Source organism: Pteropus medius, unplaced genomic scaffold (genome assembly GCF_902729225.1).
Source record: "Pteropus medius unplaced genomic scaffold, Ma_sr-lr_union100, whole genome shotgun sequence".
NCBI classification, from domain to species: Eukaryota; Metazoa; Chordata; class Mammalia; order Chiroptera; family Pteropodidae; genus Pteropus; species Pteropus medius.
Window position 1 is genome coordinate 8,385,252 of NW_024354875.1, and position 18,037 is coordinate 8,403,288.

At 31.5% G+C, this 18,037-nt stretch overlaps 1 protein-coding gene and 1 pseudogene across 1 annotated transcript in view; one reads left to right on the forward strand and one right to left on the reverse strand.

Annotated features, from left to right (window-relative positions):
* Positions 1-18,037, reverse strand: part of LRP1B (LDL receptor related protein 1B) — a 1,647,539-nt gene that overhangs the window by 534,952 nt on the left and 1,094,550 nt on the right. Inside the window, exons 24-27 of the mRNA XM_039855262.1 lie at positions 14,253-14,450; positions 12,571-12,775; positions 3,980-4,144; positions 3,395-3,639 (exon numbers count right to left, since the gene is read on the reverse strand). Of these exons, the coding sequence (XP_039711196.1) occupies positions 3,395-3,639; positions 3,980-4,144; positions 12,571-12,775; positions 14,253-14,450 (813 nt within the window). The remainder of the gene's footprint in view (positions 1-3,394; positions 3,640-3,979; positions 4,145-12,570; positions 12,776-14,252; positions 14,451-18,037) is intronic.
* LOC120597238 (uncharacterized) lies at positions 2,604-2,722 on the forward strand (annotated as a pseudogene).

The window sequence follows — 18,037 nt, forward strand, 5'->3', positions numbered from 1 at the left end:
TTTCTTGATAGATCAACCATATTGCTCTCCTTTACAGGTTTGATTCACATTTTTATTGGTATTTGTCTTTAAAGGAACTGGTATGATATGGAAAAATATGTTGTTAAGGCCATCATGAATTATTTAACTCTAAGAAAATATGTTCAAAATATCTCAAAAAAGTAATGTAACCTAAATTTTGTCAAAAGGCACTAGGACAGTGATATGATTGCAACAATGGTTACTTTTTAATATTTAATCTGCTTATGTATATAAACACATGGTACTAATTATGGGTGTGACACTGTTCTAAGAACTTTTCATATTAACTTGTATTTAACATGTTTGTATTTAATAACTATAAACCTCATGTTTATTAGAACCTATGATGTAGATGATATTATCTCTAGTTTATAGATAAGGAAACTGAGGCATGACGAGGTTAAGTATCTTGCCCAATATCATACAACTAATAAATTGTAGGGCTGGGATTTGGGCTCTCAAGGCCATGCCATTAACTCTAAGCTTGGTTTCCTTGTACTGAAAAATATTTTTTTAAATTAGATTTAAAATACCCACTATTATTCCTTTATATTACATAAATTTGTTTTGATTTATTTCTTCTTAATTTCATGTAACATTAGCAACCAAAGGATCTAAAGTAAATTTTCTTTTTTTTAAACTTTCTGCTTAAGTGTTCAAGAACTAAACTGGAAATTGTACACATGATGAATGGTTACTTATAAGGAAACTGGTGTTAAAACTTTTATTAATTCCCTACTTGGAGAATTAGATAACTTTAAAGAATACATCTAACCTTTCTTTCTTTAATTTGTGAAAGATATATTTCAATTTTACAGCATTGAATGTCACATATTTTTAAAATTTATTATTTTTCCGTGAATCTTGCATTCATTAACTAGAAAACAAGGAGCTATTATTATTGTACCTGTGTTAATGCTGAACTTTGTCACCATTTTTATTCTAATTCTACCCTTGGTAATAAAATAGTTAATATGTTCCTGCATCTTTTTTAATTTATTCCCTAGCATTGAAAGTGTTACTTTACAGAAGCAGATAAACAGGATGGATAATGATTATTATATGCTCAGTGATCCTTATAATGGAGGAAAGTAAAATGTTATCTGATCATTCTCAAAATTGGAAACTGACTGAATTTCATTTAGGAAATAGCAAGTTCTCATTATAGTTTACATTCTCTAAAAGTACATAAAGACTAGAATATCTACCCTGAATCCTGGGAAAATATGTTAAATTAGATCCATACAGTAAAAACTTTCTTATTTTATGTAAAATGGAGAAGTCAAATATAAATCACTTTTCAAGTTAGGTAAAGATGTCAAGAACATATCTCCCCAACCAAATTAATTATATCGAATGTCTGACTTCCATTCTATATATGTGGAAATGTCAGAAAAGCTTGAAAGTATCATGTTCCTTCCCATTCTGTGAATTTACTAGGGTTCATATCATGTGGGCAAAACAGACAGTCAATAAATGAAATACATTGATCCTATTTTGAGGGAGGGGAATGATGTAATACATAGACCTGAGCCATTTTTTCATGTTCCAATTTATTTAAATTACTCTAAATATAAGAATTACAGTTTCTACAAAATTCTTAGCCAGAGGACAAAAATATATGTTTACATATTTTTGCTTTTACAAAAATTAAAACCTATTGTATAAGTATTCGCCTACAGTGTTTATGACTAGATACTTCTTCTCGCTAAAGGAAGTTTTTGGAGAAGAATATCTTTTTTTCATTATAGTAGTGGCACTTCGCTGGTTAGAATCATGATTTCTTGCCTAATTTCAATTAGGTAAATCCAATATATTTACTAAATGTTTTTTAATTGCAAAAATGATTAAGCTACATATCTTCCCTTTAATATCTTCAGGTTTTTCAGGTTTGTAGGATGAAAGGAATAAAGGAGTTAAGGGTGATAGGAAAAGATTAAAGTGATTGCTCACATAGTATATGAAATGCCCATGTGACAAAGAATGATCAATTATATAAAAAAATTGAAACTGAAAAATTGAGAGTATCTGGGAAGATTATTGAATTCAATCAGATTACTTCAGAGAGAGGGCACAGAAACATTTATAGATGAGGAAATTTTGATGGGAGAAATAGTATCAAGGGAGAAGAAATACCAAGCATTAAAGAAAGACAAAGGATAGTCATGGAATTTATGGACCACAGAGGTGAGTATTTTTAGTCAAGTCTAGAAGATATTATAATAACATGAATTCAAAATAAGGCTTGAAGTGTGGTTTATAACATGAGTGGAAGATCTGCTTACTCTACACTGAAAGATGGAAAAGAAGAAGGTATACTCTCTGTAAAAAAAGAGCTTGTCATCTGAGAATCATGTCTCAAATAAAAATACCCTAATGATAAAAGGAACATTATTGTGTTGACATGAGATTTTCATAGGTTATGACACATATCATAATGAAGAAGAGTCAGGCAAGAGGTATAAAAAGATGAGCTGATGTCACACCAAATGACCATGGTATTCCAGAAAAGAAAAAAAAAAAAAAAAGAAAGAAAGAAAGAAAAAGAAATGTGATACTTAGAATTAAGAACATTTGGTAAGGTCTACAGCCATGCCACCCTGAATAAACCCAATCCCGTTTGATCTTGGAAGGTAAGTAGTGTCGGACCTGGTTAGTACTTGGATGGGAGACCACCTAGAAAGACCAGGTGCTGTAGGCATAAAAAATAAAAAATACGGGATTATAAACTGACAAGGTCCTTGCAATCTGCGAGGTCAATCAAGGGTTGCCTCGCCTAAAAAAATAAAATAAAAAAGAAAAGAACATTTGGTAAGAATTAAGTAGAGGAAATGAAATCACAAAGCCAATATGAAGATTACTATTGCACCAAAATATGGAATACCTGGGGAGAGGTAGAAGTTCATGTGAACTCAATTCTCTAAAAACAAATAAGCTCAAGCAAGTGGTTTATCCTTTTTTACTCATCATTCCTTCTCCTCTCCATATACTATAGAGTGACTACTTAGGGTCCAACATAAATGTGTCCTTGGTGTTCTCTAATTTACTGATCATACTTAGATAAGAGATTCCAATTCTGAAGACCTTCTACAACTTCCCACAGTATCTTTTATCTTTTATTGATGCAATAGCAGTGACTAAAACTTTGTGGACTTGGTGTAAAACCCTTAATTTCTAAGATTTCTCTATTTCTATGTGAAAGAGATTAAAAAGGAAAAAACAATCCTGAAGTAATTGAAATTAAGGCTGGGATCATTCCCATCATACAATAATTATAAGATATAACAACTTGCAAAAGTTATTTTACAGTTCAAATATTATATGATTAAGGTGAAAATACTTTCTTGGTGGTTAATTCATACCAAGTACTTACCCTGTGGCTGACGACTAGGATGGTATATCTGAAGGTCAAATGGCTGGGCACTGGTTTTCTGAATCACACTGACATTCTGCCCTGTCCACTTATTGGCTTTGGACAATGTGTTGGTCCTCCAGTCTGTCCAATAGACCTCACTCCCATATAGAGAGACAGCAAAGGGATGAGAAAGGTATTCATGACCTCGGATAATTTCTATCATGCCCGTTCCATCATAGAGGGCTGAATAAATGGCATCTGACCTACAGAAAGGTAATTACATCCATAGTTTATCAAAACTCATTCAAATAGTCTAGTGATGTGATCACATTACTTAGATAAGTGACAGATAAAATATTTTGTAAAAAATGTTTTTATAGGCATGTATATAATTAGTAGGAAGAAAAAATCATAACAACAACAATAAAATCACCAGCAATTGCCAGAAAACCACCACCACTATAATAAAAACAAACAAAAATCACCACCTATTTCAATGTGTGCATACATGATACATGCATATTATAACATGTTTTGAATTTGTAAATATTATCTGAGGAAGGAAACAGAGAATACAAAAAAAAAAAAAGATTATTTTTAAACCTGGCATCTGTCCAAACTATCCTTTTTTCAAAGTGGTCCACAGTTAGTCCATTAGGCCAAGCCCCGGTTTTCATGTCTTTGTAGATGGTTTTTCTTCCAGCACCACTCATAGATGCAGATTCGATACGAGGAAAATTGGCATCCCAATCTGTCCAGAAGAGAATTCTGAACAAAAAGAAATAATACTATTGTTTTAGTCATTCGTTTTGTAAATATTCATTGAATACATACTATATGCTAGGCATTGGCTAGGTAAACAATGGCAAGAGAAATAGGTATATTACATACCCTCATGGGCTTAGAGTCTAGTGGAATAGACAGACTAAATAAACACATGGAATTATAATTATAGCTTCTACAATATTTTGAAGAAAAAATTGTTATCAGAATAGTAGGTGAGTAAACTACTTAGAGAAGGTGATCAAAGAGAAAACCACTTTGTGTGGAGATGATATTTGCACTGTATCTGAAAGATGAGGAATGTGGTATAAAGAACACAATGAGCAAAATAAACAGCAGACACAAAGGCCCTAATGGGGAAAAAACGTGGGTGCCTTGAGGAACAGAAATAAGACCAGTGCATCAGAAGGTATGAGTGAGGAGGAAAAGGAAAGAAGATAAAGTTGAAAAGGGTGCTCTTGAAGGTCTTGTAGGCTAAGGCAATTATTCGAGATTTTATTTCAAGGGAATAACAAGTATTTTTAAGCAGGGGAGAAACGTGACATCATATGTAAATGGATTATAGTGAGGCAAGAATATAGCTATGTCAGGTGGTTATTTTAGAAAAACAGGCAAAGCTGATAGTAATTTGGACCATGGTGACAGCAGTGAAGAGAAACAAATGAATTAAAGGTATATTTTAGAGGTAAACTGCCAAGACTATCTGAGGATTGGATATAGGGAATGAGGTAGAGAATGAAATTGTAAGTTGACTGTCAGTTTCTTGTTTCAGCAAACTTAGAGTGAGGATGGGGAGGGCAATGCTAGAAATTCATGGGAAAAATGGAAGAGCAGATTTTCAGAGATCATAATTGAGTATGAATAGGTGTGGACAGCAATCAAAGTTTATTTTGATTTTTTGAACTTGAAATTTTAAGACAACAAAAAGAAGATGTCCAGGAAGCTGTGAAATATGCCATGATGAAGTTCAGAGAAAACAGGGCTGGAACTATGAATTTGTAAGTCATTAGTCTGATATTTGGATTCACATGAATTGAATAGATCATATAATAGAGAATGTATAGAAAAAAAAAACAAAAACAGAAGGAAATCATATACTTTGATATGTAAAAACATGAAATTGTTAAAACACACCTTTTTATATGTTAAAGATCATTATATCTTTTAACAGATACTATTTGTAACTTTAGAAATTCATGGAATTTTGCACAAACAGTTCCACACAGTAGGCATTAAGTGCTACATGTTATGTATGTGATTTTTAAGGCCATTAGGTAATGTATGGTTTATGTTTAATTGACAGTGGCCTAGATTACTGATGCATGTTTCTTTAGTGATTATATAATACAGTTACCCAATAGTTCCACAATCATTACAACGGCTAATATTTTTTGAGTGCTTACTATGTGCTACTAACTATTTTCGGCTTTATATAGATTATCACATTTAATTGACCATGAGGCCATGGTTAGTTATCCATGCTTTACAGATGAGAAAACAAACTTGGAGAAGTTAAATTACGTGATCAGGGTTACACAGCTAGCAAGTAGTAGATGAAGACGGGAAACCAGACAGCTTAATTTCTTTTCTCACGCTTTTAACAACTAACTCTTTAATGTCACATCATTAAATAAAGCAGCAAAGGGAAAGCATCCAGTACAGGAGCAGGAGTATATTTAGTTGACTTCTCTATTTTGGTAGCAGAACCTAATGAATAGCATGGACATTTGGTAAGTGAGAATGCAGAGGGCTAGGGATAAAATGACAGTTCGGTAAATTTTCTTTTTATCAGTTCTGAAAATATTTTGGTGAAAAATGGTTAAGTTCTTAGTGAAAAGTTTGTTCTTTGTTATAATTACATGTATATTTGCTATTTTTCTATTCTTACATTACTTTGAATGTTCCTTGAATATAGGAATTTGGTAGATTACCTTAGAAAATGAAACAATCCTCTGGAAGAAAATTCAAAATCTAATTTAACCTATCTTCTTTTTTTTAAAAAGTATTATGTCTAAAGAAATGTTGTGATGTAAACATCATCATCACTTCAATTTTTGAGAAGTATGTAGTCTCTTACAGGACATAGAATTGCAAATATGAAATATTTAGAAGACAATTTAAAATATTACATAATAAATTTAGCAAGCACATGTGCTAAAAGAGCATGATGGACCAGGAAGAAAAATATTGACTTTCTTGATAAAAATGGAGTTTCATGTACAACTTAAGCAGTGGACAGTCAAAAAATGTTATTAAATAATTGTGGGAATGTTGAATTGTGGCAATGCATATGTTTTTGTGTTAGACAAACTTGGAATCAAGATCGGAATCTGCCACTCCAGCATACTTAATCTCAGATTCTATTTTCTCTTCTGTAAATAAAAAATATAACAGTCGCACTTGTGAGGAGCATTTGATGAAGCAATGGATGTAAACAATTTAGCACATAGGATGGCTAGCACATAGAAAATATTTATGTTTGTACAAGCATGCTCACACATGTATTCATAGAGAATATTATTTAAAGGCAAAGTTTGAAGACTTTTCAAACTGTTAAAGAAATGGAGAGAGAGAGAGAGAAAAGAATTAACGTTAATGCCAATGTTTAAATGTTATAACAACATATATGTGAAGGTAGATTAGTGTTATAAAGTAAGCATGAATCAAAGCCATGAGAAAAGGATTTAGAGGAATAGGTCATAGGATTGGATTTATATCATCGAACGTCTCTCGAATAATGAGTTTATATTAAAAAAAAAAGTATTTTAGCTTCATGGATAGTTTTAGAAGTTTCCACAGCCCTGGTTGTGAGAACATATACATTAAAAAAAAAAATCAATTAAATTATCCATTATTTAACCACCAAATATTTGAATAAATTAAGTAAACAACTGGAAAAAATAAAAATTAACATTAATATAGCAGAGAAAAATGTATTGATAATTGTTAAAGCTGTGTGATGGATGTGAGAGAGTTTATTATACAATTCTTTTTATATTGTGTATTTGAAATATTTTATAATAATTTAAAAGTATGAATAATGCAACATTAAATAAATAGAAAAAAATTTTGAATAGAATAGAGGACATTTATAAAATCTTATTGTTGGGAATCTTTTTATGAAAAGACTAATGTTTAAAGATAAAATTGTTTTACATGAAAAAATATGAATTATCTGAAAATGTAAGCATAAAATAATATAAGCAATATAGAGAGAGAGATAGACGTAGATATAGACAGATAGAAGTAGATATATAAAACATGTTACCAGTTAAAATGAAAGAAAGGTTAATTAATAGATGGTGGTAGGCTATTCACTTAAGCAGCTGAATGTTTTTCTTGAAAACAATGATATAAACAAAAATATAAAATAAATTCTTGTCTCACTCCTATGCACACATCTTTCACTGACACAAGTTTTTATTTGTCAGCTTCCCTTTAAATTTAGCATTAAAAAAATAAGATTTAAAATAGAAACAAGACCAACATAGTATCAGTAAAATTTATGGTGATATCTTGACAAACAAAGTAAAGTAGAGTTTCAAATTTAAAAAAAGATTAGTAAAAATAATCCCTGAAAAAAAAAACAGTGAATATGAGAATCATAGATACTCTGAGTATAGGTTGGTAAACCACCATTTAATCTAGACAAAGCTGTACTTCACACTTCGGAATAATGACCCAAAGACTTCTGAGCATTCGCTTTTGCCTGTATAACAAATGAAGATTGGATGTCCTTCTTATAACTTTTTACCTAGTTCTGACTTACATGGTCATGACAATTACAAAATACATATCAGCACCCCTGCCACATGCTCTGTATATAAGTTTACTAAAAATAGGCACCGTGGACTTTCAAATAGATGTTTGCAGTGTACAATATGTATATACATATTGGGACAATTTGCAGCATTCTAAAATGAGTGATCCCTTCGTTTACTCACTAAATATAGCTACATTAAGCTCTTTCTTCTGTAGTGGTCACTATGGTCCTAATCTTTTATCAATTCAGGTGGGAAATTTCGAAAACTCTTTATAAAATAATATGTTCTAGAATTAGTTTCCCTACAGAATGTTATTAACCTTGACACAGTCAGTTTACAATCAATTTTAAAAGTTGATTTCAAGGATCGTTGTTTCATCAAATTCTAAGTACTCTTTTGTATGCTTTGCTATATGGTATTTTTAAAGGATAATTTTTCCCATATTCTTACTTTTTATGGTCAAAATGTATTAGTGTTTCAATGACTGCATTATTTCTTCCTATATACAAAGACCGAATATCCTTTCTTACAGGATGTATGAAAATATTCAGACATAATTGCTTTTGAAAAAGAGACTACAGTCTACTGATTCTATAGTTCCTGCACTCATGGGTTAGTCTGTATCAGAATTAAGTTAGGTCAATAGACCATGAACAAATTGTACCATTACAGGCATGAAAAGACCATTATCATCTATCAGGTCAAGCTGCAGAAGGTGAAAATAAATGATCTTGGCAAAAAAGAAAGTCACTTATCTATAATCTTTATGTCTGCTAAAACTAACAATGTCTTTATTATTTTTGTTTAAGAACACTTCAGATAAAATTAAATTTTTATTTGAATGTCTTATTAATCTTCACAATTACTATGTTTGCTTTCATCAACTGCATTTGTTACAGCAAAGTCTAGTTATTATGACAAATGAAGACTAAATACTGTCAATGGAGCAGGAAGATGCACGCAGCTGCACGAGAATACAGGCAACGAAGTTCAAGAACCAAAGTGAGTGCTGCCTGGTAGATTCTGAACTTCCTTGTGCTTATTACTCCCTAATAATAAACTTGATGTTTAGAGGAGATTCATGTACTCATTAAAGTCAGCAGTAAATGTATTCCCTTAAAATGAAATAAAAGAAAAATGTATCTTCCCTGAAACTTCCAATTTACCATCTTTGAATAACATGTCACTTGGAATGTTGGGTCGAAACCCAGAATATTAAAGGAATGTGGCATAATAGAAAATATGCTTTATAATGTAAAATATAGGCCAGCAGATTCTATGCCTAGGAAGCAAAGTAGTCGATTAAAAACACTTCTTTTTTTGGTATCTGTAAACTAGGTCACAAAGATCTTGATTGCTGTAGGAAGTAAAGTGGCTGGCTGCAAACTTTTTTCATTTGTTATTATAAATAAAGTTTATAGTATTAGCTGTTTTTTACTGTATTGTTTATTTTTTAAGGTGTATTCTTGAGTTCTTATAAGTTACATGTAAACGAAGTTTATTCATATGTATCATTAATTTATCACAATTCTAAAAGCATTTATTGAGCAAAATTATATATAACAAGAATAATGAAGGATTTCATAGACTTGGAAGCAACTTTGCTTGCCACCGGAAAACTTATGATTTAGTAGAAATTTTACTTACAGAAACCATATTTCTCAAAAAATTATCTAGTAAATGCATCCTAAAATGAATTTTTTTTGAAAGACATTTAAATGTCTTGAGTACTCCTATCAATTTTAAATCAAAGCTTCTTTATGTATTTCATGAATAGTTTGAGAAATAGGGGGAAATCTTAGATTTCTTTTTGAATACGTGAATAGCACTAAGCTGTTTAAATCAAATTTAATGTTGTTTTTCAGTATTTATTTTCTCGTGCTTAGCTCGGTTTTGCAGTTCAGAGTGTGTGTGTGTGTGTGTGTGTGAGAGAGAGAGAGAGAGAGAGAGAGAGTTTAATTTTACTATGCTCCTATCTTACCTTATGAAAAGTCCAATGTTTAAACATACCTATAACTTTTTACCAAAATGTCCAAAAAACTTGAAAATATTTTAATACTGCACTACATTTTAAAATTTAATTGCTACAATGGGACTTTTAATTAAGGGTATTTATATAAACCTCCTATCATAGTTGTTATTAATCCTCTACAAAATAATCTTTTTCTTTTTTTTTTTCATTTTTTATCAAGTCCCCAATTACTCTAGACTATATTCCCTACACTGTACTCTACATCCCCATGGACATTGTGTAATTTCTAATTTGTACTTCTTCATTCCATCACCTCTCTAAAATAATTTTTAACAATAAAAATTCTATCATATCATAATACCCAAACCTGTCAACCTTTCGACTCATTCTTAGAGTTGAATGAATTAGTACTGTCATCTGAACTTTGGTTATTTATGCCAGAAAAAATTCACAAGTGTTATTTCTTCACTCTTTAAAAAAAAAAAATATTTCTACTGTAGTTATCTTAATTTGCCTCACAATATCATAGTAACCATTAATAACAAAGAGCATGGACTTCCTCAGAAGTATTATCAGATTTTCCCTACTCACAAGCTAGCTCATTATTAATTTTCAATTCTTAGAAGATATTTTACTTCTGAAGATTTCTTTATACCATTGAAATAGTATCTAATATTTTCCCTTAAATGGTATGTGTGAGTTGTGTGTCTTTTGTGTTTCTGTTTCCTTTTTCTCCCCTAAGGTTAGATATTCACCAACTAAACTGAGATGAATAAGGTTATTCTAAGCATTGGAAGTTCAAAGCTATAGGAAATGAAGTTTCAGCTCTTAGCTTTACCACTTTGGTCAGATCATTTTTAAAACTTTCATACACTTTTATTTTATATTATTTTATTTATTTTATTATTTTTTTATTATTTCTTTTTTCTCTCTCTATGCCAACCATAATTTGGGTAGCACTCACCATTTTCCTATACGTTGGTATACATGCTAAAACCACAACTTTCTCCAAAATATCACTTTTCTCTTATACAGAAAGTTTCTCATACAGATAAGATGATGGTACAACTTAGATAGGTGTAATAGGTGAAATTTTCACACCACTAGTTGTTATATTGAGGCTTTAACCTCTTTAGACAATGAACCTTTGTGGGAAGTAAAGAGTCAGGATCAGAAATCTATTTGTAACCTCAGAAATAGTCTTTTTTTAAAAAAGAGAATTTCTCAATACGTGACACATTTGTTTCCTGGTGAATTGTTATTATAGGAGATAATGAGTAAAATGGGCAAAATATAAACTGCGTAAACTAGAGAAAATACCCCCATGCTAAAATATACAGCTACTGCTCTACTCATTATTTCTAGATCTCCCTATTTTTCTAAAGAAGTCAGAAACCACAGCTATATGCAAAATTCTCCCAATACGTTGTTTTAAAAAACTGATTGAAATAAATTGAAAACACTGTAGAAGGAAAATCCAGTTTGGAACTCTGTTCTAGACAATTTCTTTTGCCTTTTTCATTTCTGTGTCTGAAGTGAGGAAAAGAAAAACAAATTTCCCAATCTTTTGATCTCTGGATATTGGGCATAAACCAGAGCACAAGTCAGAGAGTATGGCCAAGAAGCTGATTTATACATAAAGCTCTCTTTCTTTCTTCTGCATCTCATTAACTCCCTCTTGGTTGACTCCCCAATCTTATTTGTGCTTTCTGGACTTTGTATTACTTAAAAGTACAGACACATTTTTTTTTCCTATTGCCCTTTAGACTTGACATTGATTTTAGATTTACAAAAAATTATCCAGGAAATAAATAATTAACAGTAATAACAAAGATTTCTCACATATATTAGTTGTATATTACCTCTCACATGTTTACTGTCCTGTCCTCTCAAAAATAACCTAATGATAATTATATTATTAACTCTAATTTATAAAAGAGAAAACTGAAATCTAAGGGAAAATGATACACTTGAGTAGGTTTTCTAGAGAATAAGTGACTGACGAGGAACTGGAACCTCCATTTTTTTGGCTTCAAATCCAGTGTTTCTCTTTGGTCTTTCACAAAAGAACACACAGGGAAACAGCGGGGGCAAAAATCTAAATTACTGAACATGTGACCTTGTTGTCCAGAATCATGTGCCTTGTTTTTCAAATGTCCCAATAGTCAGCATCTCACCAATGGACTATTTTGAGCTATTCTAATTATTTTTCAAACAAACTCCAAGTACATATAAAATAAGTAAAGGGTCAGGTGGTTACATCTGTAACTTCTTGGATCAAAGACTGGCCCTGTGGTTTGCAACCATCAGACACAATTACAACATCTCTTTGGCAGGTCAAAAAGAAATTCATTGAATTGCTGCTTCACAATAGAGTTATAACAGCTTATAACAGGGCCTGCCTAATGCCCATATTTAGAATGAAGATATTTCTATTCTCTAAAAGTATTTATGTAAAAATCCTATAACCAAACTGTGGTAATAAACATATATATACAACATACACTTATGTACACATACATATATACACAATTACATAAATATTCATATATATATATATACATACATTCACAAAATAAGCACTTTGACTCATAATTTATGAGATAATTTAATTTCATACTAATTTAAAAGATTATTTTGTATGCCAAAGTAAATGTGTGAAAGGAAAACTTTACCCATATCTTGGGTCCAAAGCAATGGCCCTGGGATGTTCCATGGCTCCCGCTATCAGTGTAGTTCTTAAGGAACCATCTAGTTTGGCGGCTTCAATTTGGTCCAGATTGCTGTCTATCCAGTATATGTTGCCTGCTATCCAATCAACGGTCAATCCTTCTGGGGTAGCCAGGCCATGTTCCACAACCACTTCGATTGCACTGACACCTACAACAAAAAGGAAATCAACACTTGTACCCATTCAAGAAACATTCATCACAAAGAAAAAGGTCTACTTATCAGAACAAAGTACTTAAACATTATTCTAACTTTTGAGAGATAGAATGCAAAAGTATCACCTGGCACAGAGGAAACTAAAAAGAACCAAAATATAGTATTACTGATCTTTCCAACGGAAAATTTTCAATCTCTTAGGTTCTTTCAGCGCCAGTGAAATTGAATGTTTAAGCAACTCTAAGGCTAATAATAACAATGTTTGGGTTGCAAAAATGTTATTTCTTTTCTCTGACTTTTTAGGCAGAATGTGAGATTTGGGGAATAATAATGGTGTGCTGGTTAAAATCAGTGCAATTTAATTCAAATGTTGCTCTTCACAGGTAGAATAAAGAGAAAAAGTTCCTAAGGCAACAGCATTGTAGCTAGTCAGCACACACTATTTTCAGAAGCATGACAAATAAGATAAATCTAGCTTTTACTGCATTTAATTATAACAAAGATAAGCCCCAAATCACATGTTTCTTACTCGCCTCCTTAGGCCATAAGACTTAAAAAATATAACTTGTTTGCAAATAAGAGAAGAATGCATCAGTGGTATCTAAATTAAAATAAGCAATTTGGTAATGTCCACCAATATTCTTATTTATCTACAATTTTGTTTCTTTCAGAATTAAAAAAAAAAAAGTATAAAAACACCTTTTCTCATATGATAACTCTTCATAGTTTATGACATTACCAGTGATTATTGTTAGACATTTTAAGTGTTATTTTTAAACAGTTAATCAACTAAACCCGTATATCTAAATCCATCATTTGAAATCAACATTTTGCAATATGACATAGGACACAAATTTACCCATCATTACTATATCGTGTGTTTATTATTTTTCAAAAAATGCAAATGTGATTTAAGGAAGAATTTAGAATTTTATAGAAATACCAGGCCCTTGAAATAATTACATAGATGTAACAGTTTCAAGAGAAATATTAACTATATTTATCTCAAAGTCTTGCCACTTAAGAAAGACCTAGATTAAAAAAGAGATACATCAAAATATGGCAAAAAAATTTAGCTCATATTAATAGCTTGCAAAAATTTCTTCATGATTTACTCATGAATTTTGCTGACATCATAACAAAATTTAAAAAAGCTATTTTAACTCACAAAAATATAACCATTAGTATGTAGAAGACAGTCATTTTTTCTTAAAAGTACATTTCTTCACCAAAAACTAATGAATTTGTCCATAATTTAAAAATGGAATATACAGCACAGGCCTTCACCACTTCATTCCCTCAACATATCTTCACACGTATATGTGACATCCCTGATATCATATATATGAGGGAGGAGATGTAGAACCAGAGGCTAAAGATTAATCTAAATTCCTTTTTATTACAACATATTTTCTGGAATTTTCAGTTAAAAATTAATCTAAACATTAAGTCAACATTGTAACACATGTACCTCCACTTTCAGAGAGCTTGCCCCGGTATATTTTGTCTTCTACAACATCTGTCCAATAAAGCAAACTTTGATTGAAGTGAAAATCGAGTGCAATTGTGTTTCTCAGTCCAGGAACAAGTAGACTATAATCTCTTTTATGAAGATCAATCCTTCTGATCTCATGGCGAATAGAAAAGATGATGAATGCTTCAAATGAATCTGAAATTAAATTTATTTTTAATAAACTTATGAAAATATTTACCAACTTGTTAAGTGGGATACAATGTTTGAGGTAAAAATCTACTCATTTAAAAGTGTAATTAATTATTTGTAATTAATTAGTTTAATTAGTGTAATTTTCTGTCATTAAAAAAACAGTTTCTCTTAATCTAAAATTTGAAAAAACTGAAAAACCTTAATTTTATTTAAATGATAAAGTATCAATGTGTTTTTCTTTCTTGGATTTTTATACACCTGATTCTGATTACAGAATACAAGAACTATTGCAATTTGAAAACAAACCGGAAGATTTTATGTTTTCTTAGAGTTTCTTAGAGTTTGGCAGTCCAAACCTTAGAAACACCATGGAAGTTGCTAAGAGTTAGCTAGTAGTCATCACATGCCTACAGATCCATGAAGGAGAGGGACCCAACAAGAGGATTTCTATAAAAAGAGCTGTGCCTGTGTTAGAAAGTGGTCTCCATAAGAGTGAAGATGAAGCTTTCTCCACAGTCCAAGAAAATCATGATTACATTATTTCCCCCTAGTTTTTAAGCCTAGATCAGCCCTGGGTGGAGAGAAAGGGAGAAGCTTTGAAAACAGAAATAAAGATGTTTCAATAACTGAGCAAAAGAAAAGTAAAATGTTTCAATACCCAAAACTTACAAAAATTATGTTATCAATTACAAATTAGATCAAGTTCTGTACTAATTACTATTTGACACACTAAAAAGAGTTAGATATGAATTCTGTTTGATGAATATATTTTGAGGGAGGGAGACAGGCTTGCAAAGATTACCCCCATTTCCATGTTAGTGTCATCTCTTTGCACTTTCCTTTAGGAAAATCAATTTTCTTATTAGTAATCTAGACACATTCTCTGAATGTGAGCTGCTATAATCATCCCTGCCCACCAACTGTCCCAGGAAACAGATGTAAGATCTAAGCCAGGCCAACAGGTTTGTAAACTTGGGAGAGTTTTCAAGTCTTTTTTTTCTCTTAAGTCACAAATCTCTAAGGCTAGTGTTGCCAGTGTTCTTGTCCTTGTAGTTTGAAGAATTCTATTTTTGGTATTACAGTAGAAAAGAAAAAAGTCACTAAGAATGAACTATTTGGGAGAGACCATGATTAGAGGACATTCAAATCCATAGTTCCAAGTATCCCTAAGGATAATTTCTTCCTTCAAATCTCCTACACATTTTCCATACTTTGTATATGTAAGTCAACGAATTTATCCATTCAACTTAATTTGAGCTGAGTTTCTGTCCATTGCAATCAGGTTTACTGTTCTTATTAATCTCATCCTCTCAGAAAGGTCTTTCCTGATCAGTTACATAATAAAGCCCCATCTCCATTATTCTATTTCGCCATAGCCTATTTATTCTCTTTGAAATATATTTTAAATATTTACTTGTGTGCCATTTATTTCTTTCACTGGATTATAAGCTCCGTGAAATCAAGGGATCTCGATTGTTTTGCCCATTATGATGTCCCTAACAACTAACACCAAGGGAAGAAATTATTAAGTACAGCTGTGAGATTCAGAAAGTAGCAAATCTAGGCTGGCTACCCTTGGGGTAAGGAAGTTACCTGCCATTTTTTTTTCCCCCCACTGGATATAAATTTACTTTAGGAGGCTCTGACCAGCACATTAACTAAATGTGTTTTGAATGAATAAATGTGAAGAGAAAGTGAAGATACCTTAAGAAACAAGCTGATAGCTAGCGTGAGAGAAAGACCTGCCATGATCAGCAAAGCCATCTACTTCCTCTGCAGCTGACTGCATAGTATAAGTCCAGCCAAGACCATACGAACTGCTCAGAAGGCCTGAGAACTTATGAGCAAAAGTTTTGTGTACTGTGATCACTTAGGCATTGTGGTTATTATATAGTATTGGGAGTTTATTGAACATTACTGTGACAATGTACAAAATACCTAATTCCAGATAGCTCCCAATAGAACAAATACTCACAAAATTTTAAATCCAGAATTTAGCATTTTTAATGTAAAGAAAATGGTTGTGTTAGATATACAGCCATTTAAAAGAAAGATACCTAATTTTGTTTTATTTTATCATTATTTTTTTGCAGGCTTTTATTTATTTATTTATTTATTTATTTATTTATTTAAATTAAGTTTATTGGGGCAACACTGGTTAATACAATTATATAATTTTCAGGTGTCCATTATAATTTGACATCTGTATATTCTATTGTGTGTTTACCACCCAAAGTCCAGTTTCCTTCAGGTACCTAATTTTAGGTCAAGAGCACTTGTTTGATTCTCTGCTCTAGTTATGAAACAAGTGTTTGCATTAAAAAAAATTTTAAATCTTTTTAGAATTTAAATGTCCTTATCTGTAAAATGAGATTAATGATAACCTACTTTCAACTATTGTTATCAGAATCCAATAAATAATGTTTGCAAATTTGTTTTAGAAGCTGAAAATCATCACAGTAAATACAAATACGGAGGTTACTGTGATATATAGTTCAAAATGATAGACTTAAGAGTCAGAAAATACAGGTTTGATAGAGCTCTGCTACCAACTACCTGTATAAATTTGAGAAGTTTACTTAAGCTCTCCGATCCTCAATGTTTTTTTAATTATAAAATGTATAACATCCTGAGTTATTAAGATAATTGATAATTAAAAGTGTGAATGCTTAGTAATATCTAAATATATGTTTAAATATTATGAATATTACATTTCAAATATCACTCAAAGGAATAAGCAAAAGAGATATTGCATAAGAGAAAAGGCAGGAATGAAGATACATCAAAAGGAAATTGAATATTTCTTAACAGGTGCTAAAACTAGTAAAATTTCAGCTCTGAACAGTGCCCCTATCTTTTGGCTTATAGTTTGCCCTTAGTCAAGTATTAAATTACAAGTGCAGCAGCTACCTGCTAGAGAAATTTATATTTAATACCTGCTAAAGGACATATGGTTTTAAAATTGTAAGGTAATGAGATGCTGCTTCTGGATATCACACCAGACGAAAAAAGGAATCCAAAAAGAAAAAGAAAAAAAGAAAAGGAAAGAAAAGAAATGCAAGTTCCACTTTCACTAACAATGGAAGACATCTATTACCAAAATACCACAGTATGAGGAAAGACTAATGAATGCATTCAAAATGTAGAAAGTTTCTGAGAGGATGCTTGCTGCTATAGATATATAATCTATATAAATGCTGGCAGAGCACAGTTTTCAAAGGAGGTAGCACAACAAAGCGGCAAACCCTACAATCACTTTTTTTGAAAATGAGATGGAAGTAATAGCTTGGTCTCAGGACCTTCTATGAGCCCATTGGCACCATTAAGACCCAGAAGGAGGGTCTGAAAACAAAAACAAACAAATAAACAAAAACAACGAGAAAACAGGCATGCACTATAAAGGCTAAACAACACAGAGAGAAAACGGAAAAGTAAATACCAGCTGCAAGGGGTGAGAATAGGGCTTGACTACAGATTTTTTAAACAAAAAATCACTAGCCTTTCTACAAACTGCGGTATCTGGTAAGACAAATGAAAAAAGAACAAATGTACATTAGCAATAACAGCAATAAAAAAAGATAAGGAATCTA